General features: G+C 36.2%; 1 protein-coding gene across 1 annotated transcript; it reads left to right on the plus strand.

The window, feature by feature from the left end:
• Positions 1–2,444: 2,444 nt before the first annotated feature.
• On the plus strand, positions 2,445–27,218 carry LOC117338489. The gene is made up of 21 exons (XM_033899845.1): positions 2,445–2,645; positions 3,210–3,536; positions 5,244–5,361; positions 5,549–5,634; positions 6,707–6,772; positions 7,026–7,080; positions 7,480–7,581; positions 9,862–9,923; positions 10,956–11,073; positions 11,316–11,414; positions 11,657–11,764; positions 17,787–17,992; positions 21,158–21,272; positions 21,509–21,591; positions 24,198–24,263; positions 24,479–24,533; positions 24,776–24,877; positions 25,241–25,302; positions 25,642–25,759; positions 26,270–26,368; positions 26,560–27,218. The coding sequence occupies exons 2-21, from the start codon at positions 3,343–3,345 to the stop codon at positions 26,674–26,676; spliced, it is 2,031 nt and encodes a 676-aa protein (XP_033755736.1). The 5' UTR covers positions 2,445–2,645; positions 3,210–3,342; the 3' UTR covers positions 26,677–27,218.

Below are 27,218 nucleotides of genomic sequence, written 5' to 3' on the forward strand. Positions count from 1 at the left end.
TTAAATGTGCGTTTATGTCCCTGACCCAAATAGCCGATGCTGTTGTGTCGTCATACTGACGTCCGCCTGTTAGCTAGAATTAGAGGAGTGGTATTTTTTTGTCTTGGTTGTAATTTTCATTAATTGTTCTAGCATTCTTAAACCTACACGAGTAGGACAAATGTTTATTGAAATAAATTCCAACTATGTTTTGAGTGTTTAGTGTGTTCATTGAATTATTAAAAGGCCAATACAAATTTAAGATTCATTAAAAAAATACTAGTTACCGTCAGAAATGCTTTATAATGGTTTTGTTTCTTAGCATATGCTGTATCGTTCAGGGTACCAAAAGGGAATTGGCTGGTTTACAGCGGTTGGATCTAAGGCAGTTTTACTGCGGTTTGATTAGTAGTTGTTTTACTACGGTTTGACTAGTGGCTATTTAACTGCGGTTGGACTAGCCATGGAAAACGGTTCATTAAAGGCTGTAACATTAGTTAGTTAGTTGTTTATCGCCTACATCCCACTTTTTTGTAACTGTCTGTCCTATCCCTGAATTCAAGTGACCACCATGTTCATCTTGGACTCAAGTGACCACTAATGCTCATTCTAGACTTAAGTGATCACAATGCTCACCCTGGACTCAAGTGTCCACCATACTCATCCAGGACTCAAGTGACAACTATGCTCACCATGCCCTCAATTTTAATTTTTTGTTTAGTTTACATATCGGTATTCTGTTTCCTGTGCATAATTTCGAAGATTATTTTTGCTTTATATTTTTATCCTATTAAAATCAGTTCATTTTTTATGAGCAAGTGTTGCATAGATCGTTACTTTCTGATTTCATTTATTCAACGGCTGGAGATATAAAACAGTTGTAAAAAGGAGAAGGCAATTGACTTTATAAAAGCTGAATCGGTTGCTAAATCTACTGAACAGTCACTAAACTGTATATTACCAAATGACATTGTTCCAAATTAAGGTTAAACACAAAAAATAACTATTTATAAAATTAATCTATTTCTGGAATTTTGGATTTTACTTTAATATCACCGAAATATCAACGAAACTCTGCTACATCATATAAAAAGTTTTTTATGTAAAAAAAGCATACGAAAGCGCTTTATTAGAACACTAAATGTAGAAAACAAGAGTGAATACAAACAACAGGTGGCCGGTGATACTGTATAACATAAGACATTCGTGTATACTTTCTTTCGTTGTTTGGAGCTATCAAATTATGTCGGGGGTACAAACGTTCGTAGTTAGCCCATGCAAAAATAACAACAATACATTCGCGGTTCCATAGCAACCACGTAATCAATGGACGTTTTTACACAAAAAGTTTCATGTTATACAGTATGTGAACGAATCTCCTACGTTGTTTGATAACAATGAGTATTGTAAGCTTCATCAGCAGAACAATATCATCTGACCAATTCGACTTACAAACGGCGAAACACAAAGTAAACAATAATGATCAATATTAAGGAACTTGCTGACTATTATACATTGACGAACTACAAAAACTCATTTTGGCAATGAATAGGAAAATGGGAAATTTAAATGTTTGCCATATTGGCCAATTTGGCACGTGTCTTTATTAATCTATAATAATAAAAATGTCCAGGTTACCAGGTGAAGGTTCAAGACAATACAATAATTTTTGATTAACAATTAATTTGAAAGTCAAAATGAAATGTTCAGAAATTAAATGGCCAAACGTTATATCCAGCAATAGGAAAAAGGTAACTCAATGCTTTTAAAATTGGCGCACGTTTACGCTATAGTTGACCTGGTTTATTGTGTAATTAACTGTGTACAATGTATATATGTAGTGGGGAGATTTGCATAACCGGTATCTCAGTGAGGTGAGTATCATTAAAATAGTATCAATTGTAAAGATTGTGTAATGGAACGTCGGAAATAGAAAGAATAGCCAGTGCAAGTCTCATCAGGAAGGTTTGTCAGGATCATCTGTCGCGACATGATATCATAAAGGAAGCAGACATTGATGACTCGTACCCTGGCTATGTGTTTGGTATAATGTTATGATCCTATGGTAGAACACTACTGAAGAGTCAGAGAAGGATACAACAGGTATATGATTCAGTTTAATATATGTTTTACGCTAAGTAACACGCAATCTATATTGAAAGGTGTTAATGTGGTGTGTGTCTTTTGACAATCCTATATAATTTATGTTTCATGCATGGCTTCAACCACCTACCCACCAAGATATGTTTTACATAGTGCTATACTGGGAAGCTTCCTCTATCGATGTACGCACATAGTTCAGATCAGATCATAATGTTTACTTAACAATAGGGCTCTTTTTTTGAGGGGGGGGGGGGGGGGGGGGGGGGGGGGGGTTCGAATGATTGTATATTTATTTTGTCGGTATAGTGAAATAATTCTTCATAAACATTTTACCGACAGTTAAGTTATCAAAAAATTCCGAAATTTTATATCAATCACTCTTGTCGATCCAACTTATTTTGAGAGAAAAACCGAGTTCGTGGAGAGAAGCCACATGGTCGAGCAGTGACATCGCCGGTTACCAACCATTCTGACGCATATGTTACATACGATGGGACAAGTAACCATATACCCTTTCACGAACTATCGGGAAATTGAACTCTGGTAGCCGAGATGAAATACAAGTACGTTACAACTGTGTCACCAGAGTACCCACAATTACTTTAATACAATTCATATACTGACACGAACATACTACAGCTTCCCAAAATACACGCATTCACCTCACGCATGCATCTCGCACACAGAAGAGGCTGTATTTAAATGACCATAGCTATCGATAGGACGTTAAACAATACTAACCTAACCCAATGGATATGTGGTAGATGATGTACGAATTACACTCAAGTAAATAACAGTAAATAACAGTAAATCAATTCAGTAATACATCTATACATTACGTGCCGCAACATTAATATAAAACGGCGGCATACTGTTGGTTTCCTTACTCGTCAGTGATGCCGGGGAAAAATGTAGAATTTTAGACTGGTAGGAACAAAATTGAAATGATTTTAGTAATGACTTGGTAAACATGCAGAAAATCGGCAACAAAATATCGTGTTAGAGAAGTAATTTAGCTGTATATTTCAAATTATAAACCTTGTACAAATTGCATGTGTAATGTACATGTGTTTATCTGTATGTGTAATGTAATAACATGTGTTTATATTTGTATGCATCAATTGCAGCGGTGGTAACCTACTTAGGCAGGTAAAACACACTACAGGGACATATTAATATTTGTTACTGACATGGGGTATTGAGCGATATTTCCACTAGATGTAATTAGAAGACACGTGTGAAGATCTGAACTGGTGGACAATGGTAACCATCATCGTGATTGGTGCTGGAGTGGTGGGACTATCGTCAGCGGTCTCTATCCAACGGGCACTGCCGGGGGTTAAGGTTAAGGTCGTGGCTGACAGGTTCTATGATCAAACAACAAGCATTGGAGCTGCAGGAATCTTCATTCCAACAACAAGAGACATCCCCGGAGTACCTATTGAATTACTTAGGTAATATGTATACTAGTATACAGTATATTATCATCGAACTGACTTTACACTGTATGGCTCAATAGGTTACACTATGAACTATCTAGTTACCAGGTTACACTATGAGTTATCTAGTTATCAGATCACACAATGAGCTAATTATTTGATGACAAAATGAGCTAACTAGTTATTAGGTTACACAATGACATATCTTTGTATCGGGTAACACAATGAGCTGATTTATCTAGTTCCTAGGTTACAAATGAGCCATATTTGCATCAGGTTACATTATTAGCTACCTAGCTATCAGATTACACTATGAGCTATCTAGCTATCAGATTACACTATGAGCTATCCTGGTATCATGTTACACTATGAGCTATCTAGCCATCAGATTACACTATGAGCTATCTAGCCATCAGATTACACTATGAGCTATCTAGCTATCAGATTACACTATGAGCTATCTAGCCATCAGGTTACACAATGAACTATCCAGTTATCAGGTTACACAATGAGTTAACTAGTTATCCGGTTACACAATGGGCTAGCTATCAGGTTACACTAGGAGCTGACTAGTTATCCGATTACACGATGAGCTATCGAGGTATCGGGCTACACTATGAGTTATCTAGGTATCGGGCTACACTATGAGCTATCCAGTTATCAGGTTACACAATGAGCTAATTATTTGGTGACACAATGAGCTAAGTAGTTATATGGTTGCACAATAAGCTATCAAGCTTTATATTACACTATGATATACCTAGTTATAAGGTTCATTCAATGGATTGCCATATTAAGGGTAATCTGTATAGCAAAATAATGTTCAATATAAAACACGAATAAATATCTAAAAGTTTGCACAAAAATAGAAATGTAATATGCCAAAATGTTTGTTTGGACATGTTGTTTCTTACAATCACCAATAATTTGCAGAAGATGCTATCAATTTCTACTATTGAGTTACTTTGTGATAACATGTAGCATGGAATAATTTTGTCACACGAATAACCAAACCTGAAAAATAGCCAAGCTGTTATGCTCACAAGTGTCTATAGCACAGGATAAGAGCATTTGTTTGGCCGGATTTGACTTTATGTACGTACAAACACTTAATTTGTTTTTGATCTTGAAATGCAAATGGCGGTTGTGAATAACATTACACAAATATGGCATAAAGGGAGGCATTTCAATCAATAAAAAATGCTTCTATATCATAATTTTAAGACATCTGATCATAGTAAGATGGACCTTTTTAAGACAAATTCTTAATCTGGGAAGTTTGTTGCCTTTTTCAGAAATGGGCATATTTTACCCCAAACGCAATGGTTGAACATCTTTTTCTAAAAGTGGTCTTCTTGCCAATTCTAGAGTTCTTTATAGTGTCTCATAAGAGCATTTGTGATGTTTGAAATAAAATGTGTACCTCCTTATATGCTATATTTGTGTGTTATTATTCACGATGCTCCTATTTTGTACATGTAACCACCACTTCACGCGGCTGGCATACATACTAAAAGTATTTTCAAGGAATTTATAGGCTTGTAAAATATCACTGTTTTGACTGGATGTGCTGTTTAGATGCCCCTTTGATCTTTAATGGAAGCCCTATATTAATTCGTAATGGCGTACCATCACTTTCCCAGTGGATATAATGGTTTTGTAGGTTTTAGTTATCATACATGTAGTCGGACTTAATATGTTTGTAACGATCATTTCGTCCAGGCGATGGTGTGAGACGTCGTGGAGCGCCTACTCTCAGATGGCCACTTCTGACCTAGCGAGTACAACTGGCCACACAGTATCGCATGGATACTTCCTCTTCAGAACTAAAATGAAAGAGGTATATCACTAGTTGTTCTATACCGTACATGTTAAAGGAAAAGACAGTATTCAGAAATAGTTAGATCTTAGTCAATGCTGGTCAATGCTGGTCAATGCTGGTCAGGTGGATTTTACGCCATTTTATTCAACAACTAATACCACGAGGGTAGTGATAGTGACAGAGGTTGTATGTATTCTCACTACAGATACCCTTGTATGCCAGTATGGTGTACTCATTCCATGAAATGTTGCCAGAGGAGCTTACTCGACTAGGAGTCTACGAAAACTTTAGGTACGTAAACACCAGTTACCAACGAGTTTCAAATATCATTTGACCAGCTATGAACTCCCTCCACGTAAGAGTGAAATGTGGGTCCCAGAATCAGAAGTAAAGATGAAATACAGGTATATAACAACGTTACTGTTAATAAGCTCAGATTAACTACTATATTCAGGTAACATAAGTAAATATGTACGTTAAAACCTCAGTCTCGTTAACCAGAGTGTAAGCCCCGATACTCGAGCCGAGTTCGTGTGTAAGTTGTAAGAAATTCCATTTTACTCCTACATATTGGTGTCAATGATGGATATCATCATCAGATGTAACACTCTATTGTACCAATTTTATATTGACTACCGCCATTAAAAGTTTTGTCCATACTGTGTTATAAGGTTTACAAGCATGTACCGAATGTCAGAAACATGTTCCTATGGTTAAACATGTCACACTGGTTAGATAGTAGCCGTTTTTATTTTCCAAATCAGTTTCAACTTCAATTTCAACAAATTTAATTGACATGGATGGTAAGTCAATAGGATTAGACATCAGGTATAGCCTATCTCAGTCTTCTCCTTAACAACAGGTGGTAAGAAATACAGACAAATATAATGCGTATGTACACATTGATATGACAAATTGACTTAAGGGGAAGTAACTCCTTGAGGTTGTTAGACTTATTCAATGTTGATTAGGAGAGTAACCTTTTGGCTAAGGGTACTTAATTTTAAATACTGGATTATTATATTATCAGTGAATAATGCAAAGCAATAAAATATTAATATTCATATAAGTATATTGTTAAACATAAATATTTTGTGATAATTTGTGATATTGAATTTAATGTAATGTAGTTTCAAAAGATTGGATGCATTCACACATTAGAGATTCAATCAAATCGGTTTAGTAACTTGAACGTCTCTTTCAACAGACCTTTAGACTAGTGAGCTTGTGGTCGTATATAGTGCGAACGCCGAGCCACGGGTCCCTATCTTAAAGAACATTTTTTGTGAAGCAACGTACAATGCATTAATTTTTAGTATACATATATTTTGATGTTTCTATTAAGTGATTATTATTGTTTCAGATTCGGATATGAGATAACAACAATCATAACAAATATGAGGAAATACATGACCTGGCTGATGACTCAGTAAGTTACATCTTTGACTCACAACAAAGAGTGTCATGTGAAATTCATTTAATGCATTGAAACACGTTTAAATATTGATAAAGTAACAAATTCAATTAATAAAAGATACAGAAACAAACATGTATATGCGAAAATTGACATCGTGGAGCTTTATGATATTTTGTATTTTGTTACGATGATGAGTAATGCTATGAAATTGTAATGAGTCAATAGTTATCATCATCCAATAACTTATGTATACCTGTTTTTTTAGATTCACTGCAAACGGTGGAGAGGTAGAGAGGAGATCAATAAGAAGATTGAGTGAAGTACACTTATATACCTGTATACTCAATTAATCAGTTTGTACATAGTAATTTCTCCAAAAACACCTAAATTTCGTTTCAAGTTTCGATCCACACTGTGAAACCAAAAAAGATGGAGAAGAAGAAACAAAGTAACTTATTATTCACCTTGAAAAACATGGGTTGAAATTCAATTGCTAAGCTACTGAGAAACCTACCAATTTACTACTAAGAAACCTACCAATTTACTTCTGAGAAACCTACCAATTTACTACTGAGAAACCTACCAATTTACAACTGAGAAACCTACCAATTTACAACTGAGAAACCTACCAATTCAGCTGATAACTCGATACGACTTTCATAAAACAGTGATGTATATGATGTAGCGATCATCATCGAAAACACTGCTTGTTATTGCAGCTGTGTGGTCAGTGCGACATAGTGGTCAACTGTTCTGGTCTGGGCAGTCAACAGCTATGTGGAGACAAGCTCCTTCACCCAGTTCGTGGGCAGCTTATCAAGGTACTGCTAGACACTTAGTGTATCACATTTATCCTGCTGAGATTATATCGTATTTGAAAGATCATTGTTACGTTTCCTTAACTTAGTTTATTAGCTCACCTGCCCGAAGGGCAAGTGAGCTTATGCCGTGGTGTGACGTCCGTCGTCCGTCCATCTGTCCGGCCGTCCGGCGTCAACTTTTTCATTTAAACAACTTCTTCTCAATAACCAAGAGACCCAGGGACTTGATATTGGGCCTATAGCATGTTGGGTTGAAGGGCTACCAAGTTTGTTCAAATAAATGACCTTGACCTTCATTCAAGGTCACATTGGTCAAATAGGCTATAATCTTCAAACGACATCTTCTCAATAACCAAGAGGTCCAGGGACTTGATATTTGGCCTGTAGTATGCTGGGGTGAAGGGCTACCAAGTTTGTTCAAATAAATGACCTTGACCTTCATTCAAGGTCACATGGATCAAATAGGTTATAATCTTCAAACAACTTCTTCTCAATAACAAAGAGGCCCAGGGACTTGATATTGGGCCTGTAGCATGCTTGGGTGAAGGGCTACCCAGTTTGTTCAAATAGATGACCTTGACCTTCCTTCAAGGTCACATGGGTCAAATAGGCTAAAATCTTTAAACGACTTCTTCTCAATAACCAAGAGGCCCAGGGGCTTGATATTGGGCCTGTCTGTAGCATGCTTAGAGCCAAGAGTCACCAAGACCCGATCTTAGGCCAATAGTATGCTGGAATGAAGGACAAGAACATATATGACATAAATAGACCTAGCTTACTCTGATATTTGAATAAAGTGGTTATCAGCATAGTATCTGTAGAAATAACCTCAATCAACTGCAAATTTGCTGTAGAGCCAGGTGAGCGATACAGGACCATTGGGCCTCTTGTTCAGAAACTTAGTCACTAGCTGCCTCTTTTTTAAGATTATTTAAAATAAGATATAAAAGTGTTTTTGTTGTGACGTGAATTGAATGTTCTTGTGAATCTCTTTTCATCTCAATTCAAAATTTATTCAAACGGTTTTTAAAAGTGATTATATTTGGTGACTGAATCATATATCCAGGTAAGGAAGTCTAGTTTTCAACAGGTCGTTGAATAAATGAATATTTCCTCTCCTCCAGTCTGCTTCTTGATTAAACCAGACTGAGAGATTGTATTTGGGTCCTTTTATCTTGTTTTATCGACAAAAGTCCTTGTGCTGCTGGTGAATCACAACCTCCCCACAAAATTTTTAAAACGTCCTTCCTGTCTCCCCTATTACCCCTATATAATCATGACAGGAGCTTAACACGACGCAATATTTTTCCGTACGAAACATTTTTCATTCCTGGTACATGTAGCAATATAGTATCCTAACCTAAGATGCTTTCTGAAGTTCAATGTCCTATTGTTTGTGTGGTATTCATATGCATGTTCCATACTCTAAATGGGGTCGAATTAAAGCTTTATACAGTAAGCCGAATGGTTTGTTATCCAAGAATGCATATGTCCTTCTGAAGGCTCCAAGTATTCGAATCGCTTTTTTACGGCGGCTTTGGTATGATTTCTAAAATTTGACTTATTATCGACAATTATTCCAAGGTATATCTTTTGTTTCCTCGGGTAGCCGCCTCACTATTGTTCCCAGACCATCATTATCTTGATATAAATGCAGATTTTAACATATCTTCTTTCCAAAACATTTTTTTATTTGTCTGGATGGCATTTCAGCAACACCTTATCCGACCATCTTTGTAAATTGTCTAGGTCCTGCTGAAGATCTCCATTTACCCTGATGTCTTTATACAATTTTGTATCATCGACAAATAGTAGTGTGTTCGAATCAACGAACTAGTAGGTCATAAATGTACAGAACAAACACTGATCGCCGTAGTTCACTACATTGCAGTATTCCACTAGTGACATTGTTCCATTTGAAGGAGAACTTGCCGTCTTAAAGTCTATCTATTCTATCCAGATTACTAGATCTACTGAAAACCCTTAATAATGTAAAACAAATAATAATTAAAAATCCCCCATATGGGAAAAGAACCTGAAATGTCTTAAATGAATTATTGATACTTTACCTGAATTGTCCTTGTTGAGTTTTTCAAATCATCCCTTGTACATGCAGGATGATTATAAGGAATTTTCTCATTTTAATCAGGATGTTCATCCTTCGTGACTTTGAATAATACGAGTTATGAGTCTTGATGGCATATAGTTCAGTTGTTTAACTGCTTTAGGTCTACATAAATATCGATATGTAATATGTAGTATTTAATTGTTGTTTTACAGGTGAAGGCACCCTGGGTAAGGGATTGGGTCTTCACCGACACAATGGCACAAATATTTCCAAGGTAAACGTGCACCTCGTAAAATGTGTATTTCTTGTTCAAAGCCAAATTTTCTGTTTTTGTACAGTGTACACAATTATGCTTTGTATGTCCATAACAAGTTATACCTCCGAATGGTTTCAATAGATTAACGGACAAATTAACTTTTTATTACTAACTAAAGTTGGCTGTGTCAGGGTTTGTTACACGTTCTCGGGTGTGAGAAAGCATACAAAGAGTTCGTGACGTCCCATAGTAAAGTTACATATATGAGACCCGAAGTATTGGTACTTGATCGTGAGTTATTTTACATGAAGCCGAATGTCGTTATCACTATCAATGATATTGCTATTTAAATTATTGCTAAATATCCAATGTCTCAATCTTGACGTGACTACTCTCACGTGAACTTTTCCGTCACGAACAAAAGGATCATGGGTCAATCTACTCTGTTCTTGAGGGCATTTACAAAGTGTTCAGAAAACCAGTGTGGAGGACAGATGAACCTATAGTGTGTTACCGAATCTAGACAGAAGTTTATAGAAAACGCTTAAGCATAGTTGAATAAACACGTTGAGATTATTCAGTATCTTTTCGTGTGTATTTTGCTGTTACGAGGAGAAGGAGTGTGGAGACAAAATGTCGCCATTTTGTGTTTCATATCAGCGTGCGAAACTGCTATGCGTTTGCAAAGTAATCAGATGACTTACAAATTGATGTGGCATCAACAACAACAAAGTCGAAAAACCCCATTAAGCATCCAGACATTATAGAGGCTAATATGCTTTAGGTCTGTTCCGTGGATGTGCATAAATCTAAACCCTAGTGTTTGGATGGGCAAGATTCTTAGCTCTCAAACATTTAGCAAGCCTCATGTTTATCAACGTAAAACGCGTCACCGTTTTCGGAATTCCCCTGTCTCATCCTCAAGGGATTATAATCCAGATTACATGACAAAGACATTGGTCGAACTGACGACACCATACTACCATACCCGCGTAATTTAACGTATCAATCATAATTGTGTAACTAAAATGATATTCTACTTTTTTTCAGTGACGATTTTACCGTGATCGGAGGAGTAAAGGATAAGGACAACAGGTCGATGACGCCGGATCCGTCCGTTAGACAAGGGATTCTGGACAGGTGCCTCCGTTTTTGGCCTGCATTAACGGTATAGCTTATATTGAATCAACACGGGTTTTACTAGACACATATTTTAGACTCTCAAACAAAAAAGAGTCCCCTCTGAAGTTTAATCAATTCACGTTTACCTTATACTTTCGGTGGTGTAGTTTTGTTTTCCCACATCATATATTAATGTACAGTGTTTTATACATCATCATACTGTTTGACATTGTAAAGACAGTATCACCATTATTTGATATACTGTATCTATTTATTTTTGTTTCATAGGGCGCGAAGGTGATGGGTGACTGGGTAGGCCTGAGACCCATGAGAGTACCAGTCAGACTGGAAAAGGAGGCCCTCCGTTTACCGGAAGGAATTTTAAATGTATATAATCATGCAAACAAGTTTTACAAAAGTTTTAGCGATATTACTGATATAACCTGTTTTTAGAAGTGAAGAGTATAATCTAATATTGATCATACTTTCGTTTGCTTAGAATACTCTTGATAAAAATATAAAATTATAATGTATTTGGTTTTTAATCAAATATGGTAAACATGAGATCATGAGATATCCCAATTGCTTACCTTTCTGAAACACATGGTCTTGTTCTTGTCTCGTTACAGGTAGTACATAACTATGGTCATGGCTTCAACGGCGTTGTTTTAAGCTGGGGAACCGCTGTGGAGGCGACTGAAATGGTTAAAGATCTTATATCTAAAATACCACCATCGAAACTCTAATATTATGTTCACATGAACAATTGTCACAACCAGTTGTGGAAAGATGTATTTGCTTCATTGAAAAGGCTAAATTCAACAAAAGGGGAACAACTATTGCAATTAACAAAATAATCCCTCCCTTTGGTATAATCCTGAATTTCAAAGAACGAAATCAGTCAATCTTCTATAAAGACTAGTAAAAGAAAGGAGTTGTTATTCTTGGCAACCTGCTGAAAGACCCTACATGTTTTACTTTTCAAAAATGTGTCAAGAAGTGTCATGTTTATGACTTTCTTCAATATCATGGCTTGTTGACATCTGTTAGATAATTCACTGCTCTAATTCAGTTTTATTCCCATACATACCCAAGAATATTGATTTTTTAAATACAAAATGGTGAAGGATGTATATAACGTTTTTGTTTAAAATAAATGATTCTAACAGGAATAATAACGTAAGGACATGTTATAGTAGATTTTGAAAACAAAATATGGGGAAATATTGTCATTACCATTCCACGTAACTAAAACTACAAAATTGATATGGTTTTAGCTTCGTGCTAAACATTTTATATTAACAATGAACAGCATGCTTTAAACAACAAATCTTGTTCCTTTTTAAGAATTGGAAACACTTATTCAAAGTATATGGGAATGCAAAGGAGTTCAAAAACTACTGGAATGCTTTGAAAGGCTATCAATTATACTTATTATTCTATTCTCCGTGATTTGAACATCTTACATATTTGGAATATTGAATCCAACTTGTGTAAATGCTCATAGTTAATAATCAAATACGTTTACTCATTAAAAATATATATATATAGAAGCAGATGTATCCATAATTAAGAAAATGTCCTGCTGAATCTAAAACAAGGACAGATAATGCGGAAAATACACAGGATTATCTTAACTTAACTTATGATTACACTACCATGATATAATCTTTATTTTATTTCCGAATTTCCCTTGAGAATTAATTTAAACAAATAAATGCTAAATGTAGTTCACATTATATTTACCCGCTCTATCACCAAAACCCTTTCTCTTTACCCCGTTTTTCTCCTTCACATCTATATAAAAGCGAATTTAACACTACAAATAGTAATATATGACTGTATATGCATGTTTTCTGTATTCTATCTAACGATTCATCCGTTCATAATAAAAAAAAAATAGATGAATTAAATAAGAATAGGACTACCTCTAGAAAGAGGAAAGCTACAAGGTTAGGCAAGGCAACCTCGTCAGCCAATACATTGTCTGGAATGTAGAATGTGTGTTCTTAAAAGATACATGTAATAGATTAACTTATACATCTTAATATTATAATTAAAACATATTTATGTTTAAATGTCGAAAGGATTCCCTCCTGGGTTAGGGTAGTTCTTTGTATGTTTTTTGTTTGTTTTTGTGTTCGTTTTTTCGTTTTTTTTGGTTTTTTTTAAAACAATAAAACTATTTGAACCTTAAAAACGTGTTGCTGGACTAGTGGTTGTTTTACTGCGGTCGGACTAGTGTTGTTGTTTTTTTACTGTGGGTGGACTAGTGGTTGTTTTACTGCGGTTGGACTAGTGGTTGTTTTACTGTGGGTGGACTAGTGGTTGTTTTACTGTGGGTGGACTAGTGGTTGTTTTACTGCGGTTGGACTAGTGGTTGTTTTACTGTGGGTGGACTAGTGGTTGTTTTACTGTGGGTGGACTAGTGGTTGTTTTACTGCGGGTGGACTAGTGGTTGTTTTACTGTGGGTGGACTAGTGGTTGTTTTACTGTGGGTGGACTAGTGGCTGTTTTTCAGAGAGTTTGTTTGTTTTTATTCCTATGCATAAAGTCTTCCTCTTTGCGAGTATTGTTCATATTGTTGTCTTCCGATTTCATTGTATTTATTTAACGGCCGGATAGACAAAACAGTTGTGAATAGGATGAAGTCAACAAAAGTAGAATCAGTTGGCAAATCTACCTACCAAGCAATCAGAAAACTGTACAATCTGAAATGTATTAGTACCAAATAAAGGTTAAACAATACGTATCACGTATTACTTGTAAACTGCTCAACTGCAAAGTGCACTATACTTATTAATATTGATGAATAATTGTGACTTGTTGACTAGTATACCATGACGTACGGAAAAACTTTGAACCATTACAGGATATATAGAAAATATTTATGTCAATTATTTAACTACCCTTTGATATCGAAATTCTATATATAGACCTTTATCATGACATAACACTCTTTTGAAATTGAAATATTTGCAATAGTGGCCAATTTGGCACGGATTTTTCTTTATATATAATGTCCTAAGTGTTAATGTTACCTTGTGAAAGGTCAAGGTCATTAAACAAAAACCAAACAAACAAAATAGAAATGATTTTAAAGTGTACAATATATACAGTGGGTAGGTTAGTATTGCCTAATATGTTATCAATGTAAATACATGTACTGTGTAAGTGTGTAACAGTACAAAGTATACATACGTTACAAGTTAAGAAGTTGAAGTTGTTGTCTATGGCGTGTCAAACGTTGCAATATTCAATAATTCCATTTGTATTCAATATATTATATTTATGTTCAATAATTTAAATTTGTATTCAATATTTGATATTTATGTTCAATAATTAATATTTATATTCAATATGTTTTTTATTTATGTTCAATAATTTGTAAATATATATATCTTCTCCTTCCTAGTCAAGGGTCAGACTCAAATGATTGAGTGCAATTGACCCTGCCAGAATAATGTCAACATACATGTACTAAAAGAAATTTTACTGGCACGGTTAGCTGAAAAACAACAACTCAAATTGTTGTAGAAAAATGACTTTAATCAATTATAAGCCATTGAGGAGAAAACGGAAATAACCAAAGCTCAGGTTCGGGGCCTGTGCTCGGGCTCGGCTCGGCTCGGGATACACTAATTCACCCCGATGCTATCCCATAATACAAATTATTGAACATATTTACAAATTATTGAACATAAATATAAAATATTGAATATAAATATTAATTATTGAACATAGATATAAAATATTGAATATAAATATTAATTATTGAATATAAATATAAAATATTGAATATAGATATAAAATATTGAATATAAATATAAAATATTGAATACAAATATAGAATTATTGAATATTGCAACGTTTGACACGCCATAGGTGTCATGCTTATCTATCATCTTTCCATAATGGTACTAAATTTTTGTTGACACATGATTATAACTTTATCCTTCCTGTTTCCTCGACACTGCCACACTTTTGGTCTTTATTTCGCTCCTGTTATGAAGGTAATGGGCTATGACCCCTGGCCAAGACACCAAACGAGTCATCATGGTTTGTCCGTTGTCAGTACAATGTGTCAGGGTGGGATGTCCTGCTGGATGTTTTCGGCAGTATACTTCAGTGAGGTAGCACTATAAAGTCGTCACCAGTTCCTCGCTATCACAAGGAGGCAAACACAAACATACTGCAGTCTCCCAAAACACACACATCACTTAGGATATGAATTTAGTCATATATCTCTATATTACATGCCGAAAAAGGTAATATAAAACGGCATGTAAAACCTGATTCCTTGTTCCAACGCTCATCAGTGATAACTTTATTGATATCTGCTGAAAAATACCATTTTTACTGTGAAACATGTACACATTGCAAGCATAATGTGTTCATCTCTGTGTGTATAAATTGCAGCGATGCAAATCTATTTAGGTAAGTAATAACAATAAAATGGTGTTATACATATTTGTTACTAAATGTAGACTGACATGGGACATTGCGCGATATTTCCACCAGATGTATATAGAATACAGGTGTGATAATCAGAACTGGAACTGGTGGTTAATGGTAACCATCATTGGTGATTGGTGCTGGAGTGTTGGGTGAAGGGACGCTCTATGTTCTTGTTGGTGTCTGTCCGGTCAAGGGAATTATAACTCAAGTCACCTTTCCAGTTCCAGCTTTTATTTGTCTTCTGTTAATATTTGACGACCATCAGTTTCCCCCATCTCCATTGCCCAGCATCGACAATCTACTCCTAATGTTATCTCTCTCTTTCAGAGCATAAACCTACATTCCCGATGGTAACCCTTCTGTCTCTCGCTTCTGTCTCCCTTTCTCTCAGACTGGCTTCTAGTTGTACTAAAGTAAGGATTTACTTGAAATGCAAATTATCTGATGATTATATTGGTCAACTACATGATATGGGTGGGCTTATCTACCAGAGATGGACAGGCTATTAGGTTGTCCATTGTCCACTACTCTGTCCAGAGTTTCCCAGGCTAGCCCATACCCTCAATTATACTTAATGATGCCAATTAACCTTCTTTCATTCAACACCCTGCCTTTCTTTTACATCATACATTATCTCACAATAGCACCATGTTCTTAACATTCTGTCTTCCATCCTATTTCTTTTATCTGACACCAATCAATTTATTCATTTCCTTAAATATCTCTGATTATTAAACATACTGTCCTCACATTTTCCCATTCCTTACTATCATAGGTCTATCACCAGCGGTCTCTATCCAGCGGGCACTGTCGTGGTTTGTTAGGGTTAAGGTCGTGGTTCTATGATGACACAACAAGCACTGGAGCAGGAGGAATGTTCCTTCCTACTTCAACCAGCATCCAGGCAGTACCTATTGGAACACTGAAGTAAATACATTATTACAATATTTTATCAATGAATTTAATTGATACTGTATTTACATACAAACACTTCCATTCAAAAACATGGATTTAATCATGAGCTGCCTGATATGGCATTCGTTGTCTAAATGAATGTCACAGCAAACCTGAGCCATTCATTGCATTGTCATATCAATGTAGCACGTTGGCAACAAGTGCATTTCCTATAGTTTTTGCTTTATTATGTAAATTCCTATTTTGATTCGATTAACAATAAAATATCCCATGCAGATATCGCGACTATAACTGGTTAAATCGTCACTTTTCCAAGAACATAGTGTTAACGTCGCAAAGACTTGGCAGGTTTTTAGTATACACACATCTGACAAATGAGATTTCTTTTGTAAATTTGTAAACATCTTGGATCATTATAATTATCATCGCCTTTTCATAATATAAAAGTTACCCTATACAATTTTGAACAGCCAATTCCCTATGGCTTGAGGAACCAACATGTTCGTATTTGTTTAGACTGGCCAACAGACCCTAAGTTGCCAAGCTAAATTCTAATACTAGATTATCTGCCCCTAGTTTGAAACTTAGGATAAGACATATCCAAGGGATCAAAATCATAAACCTCAATTTTATTTATAATTTTAATATTCTAGAGACAGGGGGCCAGTCTAGGATTTGTTATGCATCAATCTGCTACCGTTAATGTCGATTAGCTAATGATGTATCCGTCTGTTTTATCTTAAAACAACAATTTGGCCAGATTAGGCAAAGTTCAAAATAAAAAATTGATTAACATATTGTGTTTGATGCCGATATTCTTTTAAGATGTAGAAAGGCACGTAGTCCTACTTGTATTGTCTCACTGCCTATCGTCATACTTGACGCAATCTGTCATAACATTTCAAACACCTTCGAAAGTCAACACTATTTAAATTAGGTCACATGATATATGCAAAGTCACTTAGAAGTTTTTATCTGACATAGGATTGTGTCACATTTAATGCATTTCGTTACACTGGTTTTCTGTGGTGGGGCCGTGGTGGCCGAGTGTAAAGGTATCCTAACACTTTATCACGAGCCGTCCACCACTGGGTTGCTAGCTCGAAAAGTTGTCTGGTTCTGACCGTAGGTCGGCCTGCTTTCCTCAAAATCCAAAATAGGCACGCCCTTAAATGACCGTAGCTGTTAATAAGACGTAAACAAAAATAAACCAAACCACCTCTGCACTAGGCCTATTTTAATATGGAACGCCTGATAACACTCCCGGAGTACGATCACCGGACGGTAGTTGTTAACCTGACAAACCGACGATGTATACACACGTGTGACCTAAAAGTTACACATGTACATTCAAGGCAGTAGCTAGGTCGCCAGTCGACTTAACTCTCTACTGGGAGAATGTCACGTATATGTGTGATAGGGGCTGGTGTGGTCGGGCTGTCAACAGGAATCAACATACAAAAACTTCTTCCTAATGTCAGTGTTCAGATTATAGCCGACAGATTCGAGGAGGAAACGACAAGTATCGGCGCCGGTGGACTGTTCCGTCCTAACGCCGGACACACGAAAGGACACCCCGAGGATGTCGCCAGGTACGAGTTATACAGAGATCGGAGTAAACAGGTTTACTTAATATATAGTCATACAGTACAGTTACCAGACCGTGTGCGTAAATGAGGGGAGACATATAATGGTTACTCAAATGAACTTATTTCATTGGCTAAATTTATTATTGATATAAATGAGATAATTAATTCACAATACTGATGTCCATAATGTTTTACAATGCATTATTGTTATCTATTTTTTAATATACATACCCTCTGTTTACGAGAATAAATAATTGGCATTGTCATTGTAGCTAAAACAAATCAGTCAGTACGACTTAAATGGTAATTGTTTGATCTGTGTATTCATCAAAGGCAATAAGGTTCTGATATGTATTCATCCCTAACAATACACTGCTTCTGAATACGCATGAGATGAAAATTATAGATAAAATAAATCGACTGTGTTGAGTTTTTATTCTGATGTGGCTAATTAAATGTTTCATATCCTGATATAGATCAGTAAAATAGACGGTATAACTCATGCAGTGTCTGTTTATCGTCATTGATGGTTTAAGTAATTAAATCCAAATACTAGAGCTAGATAAATACAAGTATTCTCTACCCTGTTGTATATTGTAAGTTAAGTGGATAGTTTACATCCAATACATGTATATACTTGTTTACACTTGCGATGCATTTTCCGTAGATACTTACGCGTGATGATTAGGCTTGCGCAAGAATACCAGATACAAATGTAAACAGAACTACAAACGAATGTCACCAAGTTGTACCAACAACATCCTCTGAATCATCCTGGTGCCTTCCAGTCACACATGTCGTAATGTGAATAATGACTAATCAGAACAATAATCCATAGATTACTGTTGTCATTAAGACCCAGCGGCGCCCCCCCTAAGTATCGTCTGGCAGTTTTATGCTCCAATACAATATGTTTAAGCTTGATTTGCTAACTGGTATCAAGCAATATGCAATTACCCTAATGTAAATAATAACAAAATAAAATCAATCCTAAATATCAGGTTACAAACATATGCATTATTTATGCAAATCTCAAAAACACACGATCTTTACTTTATTATGTATATTGGGAATAAAGAAAACGTTATTTGATAGTTGTAATATACTATACACATATACATATTTGAACAATTAACGGACAACCGGATATCGTATCTGGTCCAGACATATCATACACGTGTTCAAGAAGATTCTTTTAAATTGTGTTTATGATATAGCCATATTTATGACAAATTAGCTAATATTTCTTCCTTATGATGACCAGATTTACAGTTCATATTCTGTCCCCTAGACAGTACAGGAAACATGTTTATAATTAAACCAAGTCGTTTAAGAGACATTTTGTATGTACAGATCCCCAGTAGTGTACAGATACACAATGGAATTACAGTTATACAATAGCTTTATACTGAGATAATAATATATTGTATGGTTCAATCTGTCCTGTAGTCACGGCTTAAGAATTGAACCTATTGACAGTGTTGCCCCATTTGCATGACCTAAGAGGCGATTAATCTTTTCTCTTCTTTCTAGAAATTATCTATTCTCTTCTTTCTAGAGATTGTCTATCCTCTTTTTTGTCTCCCCCTTACAATGCCTCACTTTTGGCCTTTAGTTGAGCATTCGCCCCTGTGAGGAAGACTTTGGGTTCTGTCCCCTAGTCGAAACATAAGCAAATCTGTAAATTATTCCTGCTAAGCTTTCATCATTTTTGGGAGTGGGACGACTGGTTGGCCCGTTGTCAGTATGAGTGTGGTGTCCTGCTGGATGTTTTTGCCAGTACACTTCAGTGAGGTAGCACTATAAAGTCGGCATAGGCGTTATCACAAGGAGAAAAACACAAATATACCACAGCATAAAGTCTGTCCCTGCACACTTAGGTAAATGTGATAAGATTCCATGGACACATGCTGTTACTTCACACTTAGGAGAATGGATAAGATTCCGTGGTTACCATTCTATTACTACACACTTAGGTAAAAATGTTATTAGATTCCGTTAAAACATGGCCACTTTACTTGCCTTCCGTGTTACGTACAGCATTGTTGTTTCTCAGTTGAACTTAATGCGTGCATATCCTATAAATAAATCACTGTGTTATCATGTACTGCCAACAGAACACATGCTCATCTCTACGTGTTTTAAAAGTTGACTATTTTAATCATTAAGTATTTTCAATGGAAAGAGTTCCTGTTTTTGATATTAAGGTGAGATTTCGTTAGCTTTTTATCAAGTCATCGAAATTCACTTGAGCATGAGCATTTTTTCTTGTTTTCTCTCAAAGTGAAGTTAACGGGATATTTCGGGTCGCTTTGTGTTGCCAGAATCACCCTTTTTAGGTAACCCAAGCCAAGCTCAATGTGGTGCATTAACGTTTTATTTTTGAACAGGATAGCTTGAGTACATATGAATGGATTTTGAGGAGACGTAGTATGCAACTTTATTTTAATAAGATCTCTGCTGACTTCGACAAAAGGACCAATCCATCTATAACTTACAAAATCCGTGACCTTTGTAGTTTTATTACCATTTGTATTGTGAACACGTTAACTTGCGTAAATATGAACAGCCTTTGATAAAACTTAATATGCATCCTCTTATTTATAAGATTACGTATTAACTAGACATATGGACCGATTAAATTATAACTTACAGAATTGTTGCCCTTTGTGGTTTTACTGTCATTGGACTTTGTGAACACGATAACTGTGTAGATGTGAATGGATTTGGAAGAATTCGGGGATGGAGTCTAATGTTAATAGGATCTGGGAGAAGTTCAACAATGGGATCCATTTGATCGTAACTATCGTGGTTATTATGGTCCTTTCTTCTATTGTCATTTGACCTTGTCAGCACAACTTGAATAATTATGAATGCTGTGAGCTTTATATCAATAAGATTTTGAATAATCGAGAATGAATTGATTGTAAGACCAATAGCCCTTGCAGTTCATGATATTGGATCTGAGTTGAAGGACTAACAAGATCATTCACATGAATGACCTTGACCTACTTTCAAGGTCGCATGGCTCAAATATGTTTAATCCGTATAGTATTAAAGTTTAACACATCAGAACTCCGGCGACCGATAAGGCCCACGGTCCTGCCTTTACTTGCTTGTTCTCCTGGGAATTCTCCATATCAAGTTGATGATATTAACGTTTTACAGGAAATGGGCGAATGAGACATGGAAATTTTACTCGGCGATGGCTACCTCGGACATGTCGTGCGAGACTGGACACAGTGTTTCGTCAGGCTACATCTTCAGCAGGGAGGAAATCGTGGTAAATATATTGCTTCTTCTTCTGAGAGTTTTATGGCTGATGAATCCTGGCGATATCCAAAAACATGTGTTTGATTATATGACTAAAATAGAAATAAAGTGAAGGGTGTTTTTGAGCTGATTTCAGAGTGAAGAGATTTTTACTTCGTGACCTCTGTTTTTCTTTCTTGTCATATTTCATTCTGTTTAAACCTATGGATTGAATACCAAAAGAATTCCATTGGTTTGTTTTCACAGAACCCGATATACGAGAGTATTGTGTTTAGCTGTAGGCAGATGTCCACATCTGAATTGGCCGGCCTTGGAATCACACAGTACAAGTAAGTAGTTAGTATTGTACAAATGACATTTGGATGTGAATTTCGTTATCGATACCGCATACCCAGCTATGACAACTAGGATTCGTCGGCGGTGTCAAGGAAAAAAATGAAACGTGCAAAACAGGATGGCGATTCACTTTCCTGGTCATTGAATATATTTCAACAATTTTTGAAGCGTTATGATTTGATAGAATATTATTTAAATGTGTGTTCTGAATCCGTGCTACAGGTGAGTATTCATTGAGTGTCAACTTGAAACCTCTCATAAAGAGCAGAGTGACAGCCAACCTAGCCCAAGTTCCTACACCAGACATGGTATCAGGGCCACATGAAACTTTGGCAACAGCCTTTATATATGAAGCTAAACGTGTCGCCGTTGATTTAATATCCTATCGCCTATCCCAAGTACCAGGAAGGATATATATATTGTACCGTACATGCATTTTCCGGAATTTTCTACAAACATCAGTGTTTTAGATCGATGGTGACCTAATTTAGGTTTCCTGCATATTACTGGGTCCTACTTTGTCTTTGCTTATTAACAATGCAGCTATAATACAATACATGTATCTACATGTATTGTATCTACATGTCTACAAAAAGAAGAACATCTGTCGTTGTTACATGTAGACTCATTGAGCCATTCTCTACAGGCAGGGCGTTAGTATAATACCTGCTGCCCCCAATGTACCGTAAACGTATGCCGAGCGTAGGTTGTTAGTGAGAAGATCAATACTGAATGCAATATGTGCATGTATTTACATTATTAACACTTACAAATGATACATCAAAGGCATACTCTCTCACACTCACTATAGTCTTTTTTATACAGAAATATCAATATCTCTGTATGTGTATACAGATATGACATAACGAAGTCTACCAGCCGTCAAAGCCCACAAAGTCTATATGAGTTTTCCACTGATGCAGTACGAATGCCAAACTCCACACCGGTTAAAGCTGCATAATCCCAACAAACCTAAAATTCTAGTTATATACATGTATTAATGGAAATCCCAGATGTTCATCCACGCTCTCCTAACATTAAAATGACCGTTGGTCTAGACGCTTGAGGAGGGATTCCTTGAGACATCAGTGTATAAAAATAACTCGCCACATTTATTTTTATTGCGAGATTTGTCACGGAGCCGAGAACGAGGCTACAATAACGTACACTACACTACACATAAACTATACACATGGCGTTGTTTACATATCGAGTATGCGTGAACTTACCAATTAATGCTTTCATTTCAACATATTAGCAGAATAATCTCGTAATAACGGATCAATATAAGCAAACATACAACTAAATACTTATTTCAAAATATAGCAATATCAATATAACAAAACATCGTTAAAAATCAGATCGGTAAACGTACGAGAAATACGGAAAAAGCTAACCAGCAGTCCAATAGACGTCCGGCAAAATCGGAAATTCGAGTTTTTTCTTCTCTTGCTTAGTACCAGCGAATCAATTCTTTTCCTAAGGAAAACCTGAAGTTTGCCGATTCTTGTCCCTTAATACGTTTCTTTTTGGCAGACACATGATTTCGGCGTTCCGCCATTGTTGTTGTTGACTGATAACCCGCCCGTTGCATTGTGGGACTAATTTGGATAGAAACTTGGTCCGTAGGACCCAGTTATTATTTTTGGGAATTTCCCCTATACTTTCATAAATAAACGTTTTTCCTCAAATTTTTGATTCGCGATGATTTGTTAGGTATATATTAAGTCCGAAATCTGTAGGGGTCAAAATGTAACATTTGGGTATATTCCTTTGGGAGTATGTGGCTTTAATGACGCGTACATGTAGGTGATCAGCACTTCAGCTGCTGAAGGTCTCCGGTCTTATTATTATAAAACGACCTAAATGTCGACATGTGAAACTTCCCCAATTGCATGATTGTAAGAGGTGACTAAGTTTGGGATCTTATTTTTTCTCTCTTTTCCTTCCTCCTTATGTCCTCTTCACATTGGTTTACTTTTGGCCTTTAGTGGAGCGTTCGCCCCTGTGAGAAAGGCTTTGGATTATTTCCCCTGAAATAGTGCTATTCCTGCTTACAATCGCAACATCTCGGGGAAATTTCCGGCAACACTCGGAAATCTCCGAGTGTTGCCGGAAAATTCCCCGAGATGTTGCGATTGTCCTGCTTAGTGTTCAGCATGTTTGTGAGTGGGAGTGGACTGGTTCACCGGTTATCAGTATATTTTAACCAGGTAGAATGTCCTGATGGGCGTCTTCAGCCAAATTCCCAATTAAGCTAGCACTGTGATGTCGGCATCACTTGCGCACTATCACTAGGAGAAAAACAATACCATACCGCAGCCTCCCAAAACACACCAACACTCACCACACGCATTACACTGGTAAAGGGAAAAGCATTATACTATACCAAAGGGATGACAGAGACAATTTTGCAACTAAAAGAGATGAATTGGTAAACGATAGGAGAACATCTAACATCTAGGTATACTTTCATTTTAGTCTCTCTCGGTACAATTTGTTTTTCTATATTCATTTGACCAAAACAACATGAATTAGTATGTCCATGGTTAACTCAATGAAGCCGAGTAATTTTAAACATGAAATGGTTTTGTTGAAGGTACGGGTACCACATCACGACTGTCCTAACGGAGATGAGGAAATACATGCCTTGGCTCATGAACAAGTATGTGCAATGACGTCATCTTTATCATTATGACGTCATTTTTATCATATTGATGCGTCAAATTTTCTCGAGATCGGTCGTCAGATTAAGCCTATGTTCGTCTTCGTGAAGCTATTTCTTGATAAAAGATGATAGAATGACGTGTTTTTGTCAGTTTTAAGAAAATAAATAAAACACCACATACAAAACTAAAAGACACGACACATTATTTTCAGGTTCAAAGAAAATGGCGGAAAAGTTGAAAAAAGGAAAATTGAAGATCTGTCCGAGGTATAGGGAACTATTATCAAAATTCAATTGTGTTCGAAATTTAAATTGATACTTGCGATGTTCACTTTTCTATAATTTTATTTCTGTGCCTTTAAGACTCTGCATGGTAAAAGTTCGCATAATTTCCAACGTACAATATACATTATATGTATACATTGTACCAATATTGCGTAACAGGTGTTTTTAAGTATAATTTTAAAGTTTCCATGTCTGAAAAGATGATATTAACTATTTCTTTACAGCTGTATGGTCAGTATGACGTAGTGGTCAACTGTGCAGGTCTTGGAAGCCGAGAACTTCTTGGTGATCAGGAAATACACCCCGTCCGAGGACACCTGATTCGGGTATCAAATCAAATGCCACTATACTTACGGTATTGTTTGGTACTATTCCAGAGGATAGAAGATCGTTGAATATCAGTTATTACTTATAAATGGTGTATTCGAGGAAATTAGATAATTGAATATCATGCATTAGTTCCTTTACGGAAGTTAAAAAAACATTTCCTCGTGTTTGGAATGTCACTAGAGACCTTGCTCTGAATTTGCCCGGTAGCATTTTCAAAATTATGGTTCTGTACCGTGTGTGGTTATTTTGATTCCAAACGATTACTGGTTCATTACGGCTTTGTCTACATATGAAATATTTCTGTTACAAATGTAGAAACACTAAAAACATGTGAACAAAACAATGTTTATCCTCGGCAGGTCATAGCTCCGTGGATAAAACAATGGGTGTTCACGGACGACGATACGTATTTCATTACAAAGTAAGTGTTGATGACACTTTTTATTATTATCATTATTTACAAAGAGTAAGTAAAAAGCCAGTCAAGTTGATCATTTGGTGACATAGAGATACGTTTGACGTACCGGGAGCAAACCAGTATGTTTACTTTATCCACAAGATGGCAGTGATTGAGCCCTGGAGCGAAACCACTGTAGTTCATGTAAAACAGTATTTTCAGCTAAAATTGTGGAAAGTAGTATTAATTCTATCTTTCAAATCAAAGGGTTCCATTTTCAATGTACAAATCTTCTGTGCAGAAGATATGAATTTGGAATTGAATTTCGAACATCAGTTCCATTGCTTTCTTCACTTTCTGCAGTGGCGACTCTTTGGTCCTTGGAGGGGTGAGACAGAAGGGAAATTTTAGTCTACAAATCGACCAGCGAGACAGAGCAGGGATTCTCGAAAGGTGTTACAAACTTTGGCCCGCCTTACAGGTAGGTATGGAATGCCCCCGGTAAGCCCCCATCACCACTGTTTATCAAGAGTTTTCAAGCATTCTGACAAATTGGCGCATTGATGAATTGGCGCATTCCCCTCGATATATGCGATATATGGATACAAAATAATAATAAATTCTGAATTCTAATCTAGAGCGACAATCTAGCACATCTAGATGATAGGCTGCCTCATTGCGATAAGGTCCGTATTATATATAGGCAACATTGGTCACAACTGTGATAATATGCAAATACAAAGAAATACTGGCGATTTCTATTAGTTTCTATGACCAGGACCAAAATCATATCTCTGACACCGGTGTTAACTGTTGTTTACTGTCCGAAGCGAACTGATGGGGATTCAAATGCAATGAGAAATGCGGATGGAGCTTCTGTCAAAATCTAAATACGGTTTTTATGGATAACTGAGCTCCGTAATTTCTGGCTCGGACTAAAATGTCTGGAAATACCGCTATAATTTATAAACATCTAATAATCTATGTACAGGGTGCCAAAATCGTGGACGAATGGGTGGGTCTGAGGCCAACTCGATACCCTCTGAGGTTGGAGAGAGAAACATTGAATCTTCAACAGGGAGAAATGAAGGTAAGCCTTGTCATCTCAAGAGGTCAGACGTATAATGTCTCAGCCATACACGTGGAATGGGCTTTTATTGCACGAATCTGTAAGAAGTCCATTTGAATTTCCTCTCGATTCTAAATAACATCAAACAAACAGCTGTGAACGTTTAAACACATTAAATTACCATATACATGTACCTTGTTTTTTTTTTACAGATTGTCCATAACTATGGTCACGGCGGCAGTGGCGTGACGCTAAGCTGGGGTACAGCTGTAGAAGCTGCACAGCTCGTCAAGGATACTATAACGGGAACATTAAGCGCTAAAATGTAGAAAATTAGAATTTGTTTTATCATTTATTTTTGACACTTTGTGACAGGATCGTATTACAGTATATGACTGCCTGGTTTGCAGGTAAACTTTGGCAATATTTAGTCGGATATATAATGGTATTGTTTTCACTGATATGAACTGGTTTATCTGTGAAAGGCGGGGCTTCGCGTCTGGAAATCTAGTCTCTTACATGCATATAGTAATTGTTTTTGTCTTTGTTTCACACCAAAATGTGTCAGTGGTCAAACTCGCAATATTGATCGACGATTTGTTACATTCATCTTTTTGCGTTGTCGCCCGTGACGCCAAGCAACAATACGGAAAGAAAAAAAAGGACGATTACTTAAAAAGAAAAGTACTACTAATGAAAAACCGAAAACTGCAAAAAAGAAAAAAAAGAGCTTAATAATATTACATGTAGTCGTACATTCTTACATCTCATTATTTGATAACATCTGTTACATTTATAACCGTTGTTTGTTTTGAATCGATGTCGACATGTGACACGGTGCTCTCAGTGGTTATTAAATATTTAACTCCAA

Source organism: Pecten maximus, chromosome 11 (assembly GCF_902652985.1).
Source record: "Pecten maximus chromosome 11, xPecMax1.1, whole genome shotgun sequence".
NCBI lineage: Eukaryota > Metazoa > Mollusca > Bivalvia > Pectinida > Pectinidae > Pecten > Pecten maximus.

Excerpts from the sequence above, each read along its gene's own strand:
- LOC117338489 (XM_033899845.1), top strand. The coding sequence starts at position 3,343 with ATGGTAACCATCATCGTGATTGGTGCTGGAGTGGTGGGACTATCGTCA. Across the intron at positions 11,415-11,656 it reads TACCGGAAGGAATTTTAAAT|GTAGTACATAACTATGGTCA; the intron begins GTATATAATCAT and ends GTCTCGTTACAG. Across the intron at positions 25,303-25,641 it reads GATACGTATTTCATTACAAA|TGGCGACTCTTTGGTCCTTG; the intron begins GTAAGTGTTGAT and ends CACTTTCTGCAG.